Genomic DNA, 13,842 nt, shown 5'->3' with positions numbered 1-13,842 from the left:
TTTTTTCCGTATCGATTTTTGAATTCGCTGAAATGCTGAAAAAATTAAATTAGAAATATGTGGCTGTCAGTGTTGTCATAACGAAATTTTTTTTTCGTTACATTATATAGTTTCGTTTTAGATTTGTGAAATTTTTTGTTTACGTTATTTTTCCATTATTTCGTTGCACAGATAATTCCGTTACGTTATGTTTTTCGTTTAACGTTATTACATCATTTTGTTTTTCCGTTATTTCGTTTTGTTTTTCGTTATAGCACAAAAATGCCCAAATTGGGGGTTTCTCTGAAAAAAACTGAAAAAAGTACAAGGTTGGTCAGTATACCTAAAGTGTACCTTCATTTCTCAGTAACTTTATGCAATTTCATTCCAACTTTTAAGCACTTTTCTCTATTTTTGCAACATTTTTTTAATAGGTGAACTTTTATGCAGGACTTCAAACCCGAATGTTTTCGGGTACGGGTATCGGGTACGGGTATCGGGTACGGGTATCGGGTATGGGTACAGATTTATTTCTCAGAGAATCCGGTGATCTATCGGGTATTTGGGTTCAAAATAGTCTCTATCGGGTACGGGTACAGGTTCGGGTATTCCTCATTTCATTTTTCGGGTACGGGTTCTGGTACAGAAATTGTTGGATTTTCCTTCAGGTATTCGCAGGGCTTCAAACCCGTACCCGTACCCATACCCGAATACCCGAATACCCTAACAAAAATCCATAAATTTCTGTACCCGAACCCGTACCCGTACCCGAAAAAATAAAACAAGGAATACCTGTACCCGAACCCGTACCCGATTAAACTATTTTGAACCCGAATACCCGATAGATCGGGTATTTTTTCAGGTATTTCATCAAAATTGTATCAAAAATGGTGAAAATTGAAGAAAATCCCATACCCGTACCCGATACCCGTATCCGAAAAATTTTCTGTACCCGTACCCGATACCCGTACCCGATCCTCTGAAAAAATTTTCTGTACCCGTACCCGATACCCGTACCCGAAAACGTTCGGGTTTGAAGCCCTGGGTATTCGGGTACGGGTACGGGTTTGAAGCCCTGCTTTTATGTCAATTGAGCCACTTTAAGCAGTTATTTTTATGAAAATTTTCCAATTGTCAGTACTTCTATTTTTTTTTAGGATGTCTAACAAAATTATTGAAAAATGACAAAATAGGAATTTATTACGACTTTCAGCAGGTCATCTATCGAGCACTTATGGAATTTGTGGGGGGGGGGGGGCACCGGGGCAGTGGTGTCGAAATTTACGTTCAAATTCTTAACCAAACATTTGCAAAAAATGTGAAATTTTATTCCAATTTTTCAATTTTAACCAGAAAAAAACAAAACATGCAGTTATTAGCGAAATAGCATAGCGATGAATTTTTAAAAATTAAGTAATTAACCATCAATTTTAAAATTGATGAATGAATATCACATCATGTTTGCTTAAAATGTAAAATCAAATTTAAGTCGAATTCTTCAATTTCGATTGTAAATACTTATTTCATATTACCATTAGCTTCAAAATTTTGAAATTTGAATACCTTTACCTAGTCTTTTTTTGTTGAAAAATTGAAAATGGAAAAAGAAAAGCAAATAGGCCTGAGTAAAGCGAGGCTGCGAGGGCAAAAGCTTTCAAAAATTAGTATTCCAGGAGGCATAAAAACAATAGAATTCAAATGTTGTTTTTTTTTTTTGAAAAATACAAAATGAAAAGATAAAAGCAAACAGGCTAGGCCCGAGCAAACCGAGTGCAAAAGCTCTTGAAAATCAGTATTTTGAATTTTTGAGAGGCATAAAATAAAACTGTTCCTGCATCTATACTCATCGATGATTTTTTTTCTGTTTTAATATCGAAACGGAATTCCAGCCTGAAAAAAATGTGTGGCTTCCCCCAACATTTCAAAATTCTATGTCTATTCTGATATGTGTACTTTGACTTATTACCTGGATTGTATCACAAAGCTTTTCTCTTACGTGTACTGAAACTCTGAAATAAACATTTGCTTTCCTCATACAACGGTATCTGTCATTTTGATGAATGTAGGTAATGGGTAAAAAAATCATTCGTACGGTGGACAATTTAAATATGATTCGAGAATTCTTAAATTTCATTTAAAAAAATTTACAGGTAGGTTATAGGTATAGGTATCTACTTGTAACCATTTTTACTAAAAATTACTTCAAAGAAGCACTGACGTTACTATAGCAACCGAGTCATGTAACAATAACCATCCAGATTAGAAATAACATTGAATATAATTTTTCAAATGATTACTTGGTAAATTCAAATGCTGAAACAATCATGGTTCATTCGTCATTACCATTTGAAGTGTTACTGTACTTGAATTATAATTATTTTATCGTTTTCATCATTGCGGAAGTGGTGCTATACCTTTTCAAAATTAGCCATCTGCCTTATTCAACGGATGCAATACTCATAGATGGACTAATTTTCAAATTCTATTGCTCGATTCAACTTTGCAGGATACACACAGGACGAAAAGGTAACTTGACAGGAAGAAACACATACATTATTGTTTCATTGTTACTCATCATTCCATCTTTAATTGGCATTTTATACATTACATTAATTCAACTGAAAGTTTTGAGATTGGAAGTAATTTTATGTTATATTGAGATTGTTATGGAAATTGCCGAACTTATATTTGGATTATTTCATTTATGCGCTAATAAAAGGAGTAAATATTAGAAAAATGTCTACCTTGAAAATTATTAATTCTTATAAGAAATAAAAGTTTAAATGTTTTACTTATATATACTTATGAACATTGAACAGAACACAATAAACAGGTATTATACGCGAAACATTTAAAAATTTATTACGAAAATACAACAAAACAACAAACGTGAGTTTTAATACCGATAGGTAAACAAATGAAGAGTGATATTCCAAAACTCGCTTTGTCCATTTTCACAACTTTTCAGGAAAGAGGAAAAACAGTTTCCCTTTAAACGGGTAAATTGGCTTTTTAGGCGAGTTTAGCACTTTATTTGGGCGGATTTATGATGTAGGAGTATAGGTATACACTTTATCCACTAAATACTGCTGAAAAAAATGTCAATAAAAATGGACAAAGCGCGTTTTGGAACATTATTTTTTTTAAAATTTTTAGTGAATTGGCTATTTAGGTGAGTTTAACACCTCATTTTGGCAGGTTGATGATGTAGGAATGTGAGTTAATACTTCATCTACCAGGTACTGCTGAAAACTCAATTTCGATAAAAATGGACAAAGCGAGTTTTGGAATATCACTCTTCAAATTAAGTACAAGAAAATTAAAGTTAAATAGTGCAATAACATCGTAACACATACTTAAGTCTAAAATATTGAAAAAGTGGCCCAATAATTTGTTTAGGGCCAACACAAAATATAGATGTTTCTCTTCTTAAATAAGTAGGTATATTATTCATGCAAAAATTTTAAAATTATAAAAATGTACTTGCATAATTATGAGAAAAGTACTTATTAAAATTCTAATCCAGTGTTTTTGTTCATAAAAGTTACTATTTGTATTTTTCATAAAAAAATTATGAACATAACTCTGTATGTATGTAATGTAGGGGCGTTATGTAGGGCGCTCAACAACCAATTTGAAAATATAACAAGTATTTCAAGTAATATGATGCCGAGTATAAGATTCTATTTTCATATAAAAATAATAAAAATTGAAAGAAAAAAATTTAACGAAATTGTCATTTGAAAATATAAGTAGGTATAGATACTTATAAAAACGTAAAAAATAAAAAACACTCCGCAGCTTAAAAGAGTTAATATTTTTTGAATAGGCATAGGTACAAAAGAAATAATTCTTCCAAAATGCTGAATTGATATTTTACGTAGAATATGAAAAGAGATTAAAAATAAAACAATAAGAATACATTGTGATTACACATCATTATTTCGGTATAATAGATTTAATACACACACATTAGGTACGTAATACTCCGGTAATCAAACAAAGACTAGATACGATCATCTTAAAATTTAAACAAATTTCAAATTAGAAAAATACAGAGAATTGAAATTAATCTTTGCTAACACATTAGATTGTCAATTCTACATATAAAAACACCATAACTTAACACTTCAATCATCGATTAACATACATGCAAACATAAAATGTACAAGAAAATTATCGAAATTACGAAGTACTAATAATGAAAATAAATGCATAAAATGAAAATATATAGGTAAATAAGTAAATGAACGAATAAATAACGCTGAACTTAGAACAATGAAGACATGAAAAATTGGGAGGAAACTATAGCGAATAGAAAAATACATGTATAATGATGAGTGACTGTTTCATGAAAGAACTGTTGGTCCCTTTTACCCTCAGTAACTATTTAAATTCATCATATCACATTACTTTCGTATTTTCTATAATGATCTAGAACGTAGCAGATATGCATCATTAAAAAATTAAGCATTGGAGAAGGTGGGCTTTGAAAGATTAGGGCAGCCAGTTCTAAGCTCATTTTAGATCTCAATTTCGCTCAATCATTTCGCATAATAGAGCACATGATATCTACTTTTACTTTCCACCTGAGAAAATGACTGTATCACAAAATTAAATAACAATTCCAGATGATGTAGGCTAAAGTTTACACACTAGAAACATAAATACAACACTGATCTGAACAGAAAAGTAAGTAAACAAATTTTAAAAACTGAGATAGTCATTTTAAAATCTTCTTAGCCCATACGAACTTACGGCTGGTAATTCCAATTGGTAACAATATCTCGTGTAATAAATCTTCATGAAATACCTCTTTGAAGAATTCTGACTAAATGATTTAGAAACATCGGAACAAATAATGCGGTCAATATTTATCAGCTTTGTACGTACATAAATGGATTATTCCAAAGAATACTTCGCAACTTTCAATGAATATTTGAAATCCAATCAACATATCTTCCAGTCGAATGGTACATATCTGACCTCTCAATAAATAAATGGTACAAGCCATGGATGGTATCACCGACAATAATGAAAGGATTATAAACAACGGTTTGTCCGAAGTATCACTTTTACGTCCGGAATATATACGACCCACTTCCGTTAGGCAGAAGAAGAAAAAAACGCCGCAGTCAATCATGATTTTATACTTATCGTTATAAACTTCTGCTCGTTTGCAAACTTTGAACACATACGTTATCACTTCCCATATGGCAAAAATTCCAAAATAATATGAATTTAAATACATGAGAACCTCGAACATTAAAGCAGCCTGCATTTTGTACTTTTCAACAGCAGAACTAAGTAAGAGCTTACTTATTAAATAGCATAATAACATCAGCCGAGTTGGGTGTACGTTTTCATTAATCTATTTTAAGCAACATAAAACTCGAGTGAAACGTAATTTGGATGCTCAACGAATGAAAACAATCTCTTCTCCTCTACACTACTCTGTTTAAAAGAAAAAACCAAAATAACTCGGAGAAGAAAACTTGAAGAAATCATCTCTAATTTTGATGTGCTTTAAATGATTACTTATTTTTATCACATCACTTCTCAGTCGTTCTGACTTCACTCACACAAAACAAACTTTTGAGCTTTCCTACTAAAATAAATGAATCATGCCAAGTGAAGTGAGCTACGGTAAGCTACGGAAGCTTTCTTTTTTTGAATTTGATTTTCCATGCGAGATCTACACGTCAGTCCCTGAATGTCTTGTTTGTAAAAATTAAAAAACATCTGGCCTAAGGCCTACGATTGGAAGGAACGCCACCCAGGAATGAAACAGGACTGCAAATTGCAATGCAACTGCATGAAAATGATACAATTAATTTTGAATTTAATTTGATTGATTATTCATTAATTATTGAAAGATTGTCGTTATTTTTCATTCTATAATCTTGTGAACACTGACATTGAACCACTTTTCATCGTGCCTCTGTGCTGGGTGCTGGATTTCTTTGCAAAATTTGTAAGTCGAAATCTAAAATGTTATCAATTTTTACTGATAACCAGTTCGTCTTTTCTTTTGTCATTTTTGTGTTGAGACATCTCTCTGTCTCATCTTTTCAGATTTCATTTCACTCAACATAGAAGCGGTTTTCGAATAAACATATGGTTATGGTGTATAATGATTTTTGCCAACGTTGTTGATGTACCCATTCTTTCACTTCCACAATTTTCCGTTCAACAAAGTTGAGTCATATTACGTGGAAAAGCGAATGCCATGAAGTGTCAACACCGCATTCACTATTGTGTTTGCTAAGATCAGTACTTATTTACTTTCGTTTCAATTCAGAGACCGAGCAGTCTGTAAAATTTGAGATGGATAACTTTCGCTCAATTCACGGGCAAGATTACGGTATCTTGCGTAAACAGGATAGCAAAGATGAAGAATTATTTGTTTTTGGTTATTCTTGCAAAGTATATGAAGATTATGATAAATCTTTGTATGTAGACCAAGGTAAACATTTGATCCCATGGCTAGGTGACGAAAGTTTGAAAATTGATCGGTATGTATCATTTATGTATAGTATATCATCACTTGAAATGAAAAGAATCAACTAATAATCTTCGTCTTTAACAAAGGTATGACTGCCGAGGAGCTTTAAATGATTTAACGAAATATCTTCCTAAATCAGAGAGTTTCGATTTGCGTGCTAATTTGAGTAATCAGGAGAAACGGATAGAACAGCTGTGTGATGAAGAACGATATAGAGCCCTGACTACCAATGAAGAAGAAGAAACCCTGTTTCAAGGTACTTGCGTCAGTGCATCAAAATTTTGTTGCGCAATGTATTGATGGGATGTTGATATGACCATTTTGTACCATTGTGTTGTAGAAGAAGAACTGAAACGCTTACAACAAGCACTAAACAACGAAAAATCGTACTCAGAAGTAGGGTTCTCTTACGAAAATGACAATAAATCTCCAACTGAATCAGTGTCTAAAGAAATCACCGCCGAAGAAGAAACGTTTATTCCTCCTTATCAACTAGATGTTCCTGTTGGAATGAAAATAGTAAGTAATTGAGATAACTGCTTATGTTTATTCATTTCTTGTCTAAATTAATTGCTTACTTTTTTTAGCCTAAAACCAAAAAGCACCATGAAATCATCGAAAGAACCGCATTTTTCATTAATGACCAAGGACCCCAGATGGAAATTTTACTAAAAATAAAACAAGCTGGAAATATTCAATTCAATTTTCTTTCCTTCGATAACGAGTTACATCCTTATTATCGGCATCTTTTGATGGCTGTGAAAAATGAAAAATATAAACCGACTTCGGCTCCTCCAGCTGAAAAAGGTAAGCGTATGTTGTAATATGTAATTATTAATTTCCTACATCGGTGATATTACGTATTTTAATTTTAAAATCATTTTTATGTTTCATATATTATTTCTGAAAAAAAAAACAACTAACAACAAAAAAACAAAAGAATCCATTAATGAAGATACTTACCTGCACCCGAGCTTGGTTCAAGCCAGTCAGCCTGTCACTCAATCAGAACCGGTACGTGGCTGCATATTAATTTATTAAATATAACTCCTTATGTACGAAGATTTCAACAGGTTATTAAACCTGCGACGGAATTCTGCCATTCGTCGAATACGTTGGCTGTGATTTATTATGTGATATTTTTTTATTTGATGTCTGTAAAAACAAAAATAGATGTCTACATGTGCTCAACATCTTCTCCCATGTAGCGAGATTCTTTTAAAATACATTCTAGTTGAATTTACCAAGTTTTGATTTATTTAAATTTCTGAAAGTCTTTGGTAAATCTGCGATATCGTCACAAGCAGGAAATGTTTTTGGTTTACAATAAGCGTTTAGGCAGGTCGGCTTTCTGCGAACATCTCTGTCCAGTATTTTGGAACTAGAATCGGATTGGAATGCTTCAAATAGTAAGTATTCTTCTGATGAATATTTTTTGTGTAGTTTAATTCTTATTTTACCGCATTCAGGCTCTCTAGAGGTCGACAATTTAGTGTGTATTGATTCAGCACATATTGGTTTGTACATTCATGAAATTGCTACTAGAAACTGGGTTTGCTTAGAGCAAAGTTTTTATGTAGAACGACTAAAAAAGTAAGAATATTGCGAATAAGTTGTATCTATATGACCTAAAGATGGCTATTTGAATCAAAAACATGACAAAAAAAACACAAAATGATCTAGGTATCTCTATCTTTTTTTTTATTAGTTCTTTCTCAAGTCACTTGCTTTGAGCTTGCATTTTATTTGTATTTTAATTGTTTTGATTTTGATTTCTAGGTTTCAATATTTTCGAATGATAGTGGAAGTATCCAGTGATCTGAGATTTTCGGAGATGCATTGAGATTCAGTTTTATATCTTAATGATGATTGAAATCATTGTTGTAATCTTAAGCTACAAATTATTTAAACAAAATTCTGTATTAGTAGTCCATGGATTTTCCAAAATCCTAATGTTGTATGCGTATTTTGAAACGAAATTGATCGATACTTCATAATTTTCAATTTAATACTACTTAGTCGTGAATTCTTGAATTATGATTAATAACAATTTCTTGTTTTGTTTTGCGTAGGCTCCTAAGATACCAACCATCGCGTATAAACCATCAGCGGATTGTACCTACTCAGCTTTAGTGAACAGAATTAAAGAAACGCAGACCTCAAGTTTGTTAGAAAGTATTAAAAAGAACTATGGTGCAAATTCGCAGAATTATTCAGAACAAAATGAGATATCTGCTAAAATGTAAGTGAAACTGCGTTGTGTACCTTTTCTTTTTGACGCATTTTAAAATACCATTCTTATTTCTCTATTGCGATTTCATTTGTTGAACAGTGATGGTACAGCAGGATCCACTTCTGCACTACCACTATCTGCTTTAACCAAATCAGCGAGACGAAGAAGGATAAGAAAGGAAAAACATAAAGCAGCCGCTGCATCGTTCAAAATTTACTACGCTGAAGAAGTTAAGAATCCAGATGAAGCTGATGAAAGCGATGAAGAGGATTTGGTGTGTTAAATTTTGTACATTGAGTTTTTTTTTTTTTTACCTTGGTTACAGAACAAGAAAAAAATCAAAGTTGAATGTACTTGTATTTTGCTAATTTGCGCGTAATAATTTATTTTATTACAGTCTGAAGAAAAAAATGAAGACACGCTTGAAGATAAACAAGACGAGTTACCTGTTGGTGCACTAAAACCTGTGCCTGCTCCGGCTCCCGTTGTCGAGTTACCACCGTTAGATATGCAATTGATTATCGATAAAATGGCATCGTACGTGGCTAAGAACGGACGTGATTTTGAAAGCGTTGTTCAAAATAAAGGTATAATGACGCCCGCCATAAAAAAATGGTGAAAATAAAATGATTTAGTATGAGTATCCAGCACTTTGTGATGTTTACAGGCGACTCTCGTTTCTCATTTTTAAACAAAGACCACGTATTTAATCCTTATTACCAACAAAAAGTACAATTGTATTTGCAACTGGAAAATCCAAATCTCTCGCCGGCTTTGATCGAGAAAGTCTCGTATGATAGAACAGCTGGTAACACGTTGCACAAATCCGGAATTCATCAAAACGCAATGAAATCCAGTATAAAAATGAATAAATTATTGAAATTGAAGCAACCCAGTGAGTTTTGTCCGCGTTAAAAAAAATAATGAAATAAAAAATGTGTATAATTGAAAATTCATGTTTTCCTTTTATTATTTCAGCTCCAATTTGTTTTTCCATCAAAAAACCAAAAGACCAAGAAACGCTAGAAATAAAAAGCGCTCTACCTTATGAAGAGAGCGAAGGTGAAGAGGAGACGGAAAACGAAGATAGCATCGGAGAAAACGTTGAAGAGAAAACGGAAGAGAAAGTGGAGAAAAATGCGGAGTCTGAAGTTATCGAAAATTCATCAGTAGACCAACTTATTTTAGAAAATACGAAAAAGCCGCCTGATATTACGTTGGAAAAATGGGGTAATTATTGAAGCGGTTAAGCTGATATTTTTATCTGAGGTTTCTCGGAGAGTTAACATCGTTTTATACTTTAATCGATTTGTTGTGCGTAGAGCAAACTCATTCTTTTACTTTATCACCTTCCCAAATGTAATTTACCTGTTGTTAAAGTTGAGCCTTTCGTTTGATTAATTAACTCGGAGTGACTGATAAATTTCAATTTAATTCTTTTATCTTCAACACTTGGAAGAGAGCCGACTAAATAATTCAACGATTAAAGAATGATGCTTATTTTTTAGCTCGAGAAAGACTACAAGCTAAACTGGTCACTGCGGTGAAAGAAAAATTAGCTGCAAAAGCTGTAAGAGAAAAAGACAAACAGCTTCAGGCGGAACGACGAAAAAAAGCCGCTGAATTCATTAATCTACTTCAGAAAGATAACCTCGTTAATAAAACACAAGCATCTGAAACAATAGGTTAGAAATGTTAAATCCTCTCAAGTGGTAATTTCACACGAAGCAAAATTCGCTGGCTTTTCGTAGGGTTTGATTTGATAATTTTATTACTTTTTCATTGCGTTTTATGTAGGTGATTTTTCCTCCTCGAGCGCAAAAAATGAAGCTTCTGATGTCATTTCTATACCTTCGGGATCATCGCCATCTGATTCCGATTCTGTAGTTTCCGTTCCATTCAGGTATAAATATCATTTTAATGGCAGCATTTAAGTACGTCAAATAGGACATGTCTCCTTAAGCAAAAACATGATAAGTATCAAAAAGACATAGTTTTTGATATTATGTGAGGAACTTTGAGTCGAACCATACATTATCCATTTTTGCAAAAAATGAGATAAGTATCGTTTTGGGTAGTATTTGTCATGGGCTATCAGAATAACACATCATCTCGGGTCCAGAATGCCCCCTTCAGGGAGAAAAACGTGTTCAAAGTGGAGCGTTGCAATGGAACCTTATGGAACCAGTCCCTAGTTTTTTGCGTTTCCTGAAAAAAGTGGATTTTGGATAATGTACGGTTCGACTCCAAGCTCCTCATGTAGTACTTTCGATTCACACGCATGTCGTTTTCCGCATCATATTGTGGAAATTAAGTTGGCTTTTTCAATTTTTGCGAGATGAAAACAGTTTTTAATCGTTTTTAAATGTCTTTGTTGTACTGCAGTGATGAAGACGATAAACAAAAGCGTGCCAAAAGAAAACCCGATGAATCGAGTAATGGTAATTGAACTTACCTTAATTTGCAGTGTGTGTCTAATGAATTGTGTTAAGCTTAAAAGATGAAGAATTAGAGATTTTACCGAATATCGTTACGAATAAAAACATATTATTTCAACGTTTTGATCAACAAATCACTGATGCGTAGATAAAAGTCTAAAACCAAACAGATTTTGTCATATAAGATTTTTGGTTTTGCAATAAAATCAAATTTGTTTGCTTCAATTACTGTGTGACTGTTTTTATCTTTGGCTTGACCAAAAAATATTTGTTACAAAATTAATTTACTTTCCGTGTTGTTATTTTATTTTATTTTTTTTGGTGAAAAATTTTCTATTATAAGGTATATTTTTTTTCTTAATAACCATTTTAAACTATCAATTTATCAAATGAAGAGCTCTATATTCCAAAGTGGGTTAAGTCACTTTTTTCTCCAAAAAATTCGTTTAAAATTTTTGATGCTAAAATTTGTTCTGTTTGCAAAGATCGGTGCACCTTTCCTTTCTTTGAACATAGAATAATTGCTTGCAGAAAAATTCACTTTGAAAAATCGATGACTTAACCCACTTTTGAAGTGAAAATCTCCGTAAAACGTGCTTTTTTTTTAAAATGACTTAACCCACTTTGGAATAGAGCTCTTCAAATGTTCAAAATTTTTCCAACCTGACGAGTTTTGACACTCATTCACAAGACAATCTGTATATTAATTCATATTAATTGTACGTATACCCTATGGATGGATTATGATTTAATGAATCCGTTTGCAGACCTTCATGAAAAAACCAAAAAAAGACTCATTTCTTCCGTGAATAATAAAAATACGTACTCTCGTTCAAGACACCGCGACGAGGAACCCAATCACCGGTAATAATCGTTTTGTGTTTCATTTTTGAAATATGCTAATGCTCGTTGCTCGAACATAAGAATCATAATCTAATGCTGTGTGTTTTTTTTTCAAAGCCATTCTTCCGTTCACTCCAAGCATTCGCATGGATACAGAAAGTACGACAGAGAAAGGAAACCATATAGTAAGAAAAAGAAACATCGTCACTCTAGAAATGATATTTCGTCGTCGAGTTCGAGTAAAAAAAGTTATAAGAGCCATCATAAAAAGAAACGAAGTAGATACTCTAGCGAAATTTCTGAGTCATCCAGTAGTAGTTCCAGTTATAGTAGCGATAATGATAGCAGAAAGTGATGTACCTACCTACTTTATGCAGTGATATATTTTTTGTAAAACTGAAACGATAGTTTCACCTAGTAACTTGACAACTTCTGTAAATTTGTAATAAAGATTGCGTGTAAAAATAAATTTTATTATTATTAATTCGAATTTTGTAGTGTTTTAATATTGATAGGTATGGTTTTTTGAAACGAAGTACATAATATGTACTTTTACTATGTGTCAAAATGGATCATCAATAATTCGCTGAGATTATCAAAGAAAAATCACAAAAAAATATTTCTACGTAAGGAATTGTTTTCTCAGTGTTTCCTCAGACTAATAACATAGGTCTAGGTACTTATAATGAGTCATTTTTGGATTTTTCATTGAATTATGCGAATGAAGTTGTAAATTCTGAAAAACAAGGTACCTACCTACTTTGCATTACAGAAAATATTATTCCCTGATTTTTTAAGCTACAGAATACAGATCATATGAAGTTGGGCACACAATTCCAACAAATAACTATAATTACGTGGAATGGATATGAAATAATTCACCTATCGCCTGAGATAGGTAAATGGACAAGAATATGTAAATCAAAATATGACAGGGAAGTAAGTACTTACACGGTTCAAAAAATGCGTAGAAAAATACACAGGAAAATGTAAGGGAGCACAAGAGATGAAGAGAATGAATGGACGGGGAAAATGAAAGAAATGGGAAGTAAAAGGATAACTTATATCGCTTTAAGTAAACGTATGGCAGCGAAGAAATTGTATTTTTGATTCGATACAATTTCCTGTGAAATGGAGCGTGCATTCTATTCAAGTTATATAGCACCGTTATACAACCTTTCTGTTATCAGCTCTTTTTAAAGATTACCTTATACCGCTTACTCTACATTTCTACTTAAATAATGAATCAACATAAATTTCCTTTTTTACGATTCTTAAAGGCTTTTTATACCGATATTGTAGAAATATTGGCGCATTAATAGATGACAGTCGATTTGCTGTACTTCCAATATTGTAAGTATTAGCAAGTACCTAACAAAATATTTCAGGTTGACTTTTATTTGTTTTTTAATGAGATATAGGTACGATTGTTGAAATTTTTCATTTTTATACTCAACTTTTTCCATAATCACTTCTGTGTAACATTTTGCATACTACTCGAGTTCGAATGAACATGAAAAACACCTAGGCACTTACCTATATCTATCTACTGTGAACGAACAGTGAGTTTACATGTTGATATAGGTTTGGTACCTACGTATCTGTAGCTGTACTTATGTAGGTACTCATTCATTACACACAAGATTGTTGAGCAACATACCTACCTACCTACCTACCTATGCTCGGTACAGGTACTACGATATGTTTCAAAATAATTAAATTAAAAACGTACAAAATGAGAATTCGCCCACCTATCATACCTCAGAATGCGACAAATGAAAAAAAATTTCCGCCGTCGGATATATGTATCTCTACACATACCTACTACAAACCACGGGGAAGTT

The 13,842-nt window shown here is 32.6% G+C and overlaps 1 protein-coding gene across 1 annotated transcript; it reads left to right on the top strand.

The window, feature by feature from the left end:
• The first annotated feature begins 5,739 nt into the window (after positions 1-5,739).
• On the top strand, positions 5,740-12,482 carry su(w[a]) (suppressor of white-apricot). Its single transcript, XM_065345006.1, has 16 exons — positions 5,740-5,953; positions 6,055-6,494; positions 6,571-6,740; positions 6,825-7,003; positions 7,072-7,291; positions 7,425-7,498; positions 8,557-8,726; positions 8,817-8,991; positions 9,115-9,304; positions 9,385-9,612; positions 9,696-9,947; positions 10,226-10,402; positions 10,515-10,620; positions 11,103-11,158; positions 11,923-12,019; positions 12,116-12,482. The coding sequence occupies exons 2-16, from the start codon at positions 6,307-6,309 to the stop codon at positions 12,351-12,353; spliced, it is 2,520 nt and encodes an 839-aa protein (XP_065201078.1). The 5' UTR covers positions 5,740-5,953; positions 6,055-6,306; the 3' UTR covers positions 12,354-12,482.
• Positions 12,483-13,842: the final 1,360 nt, after the last annotated feature.

This window comes from Planococcus citri, chromosome 1 (assembly GCF_950023065.1).
Source record: "Planococcus citri chromosome 1, ihPlaCitr1.1, whole genome shotgun sequence".
Taxonomy (NCBI): Eukaryota; Metazoa; Arthropoda; class Insecta; order Hemiptera; family Pseudococcidae; genus Planococcus; species Planococcus citri.
Note: the sequence above shows the minus strand (reverse complement) of the source record. Positions and strands in the feature narration are given on the sequence as shown.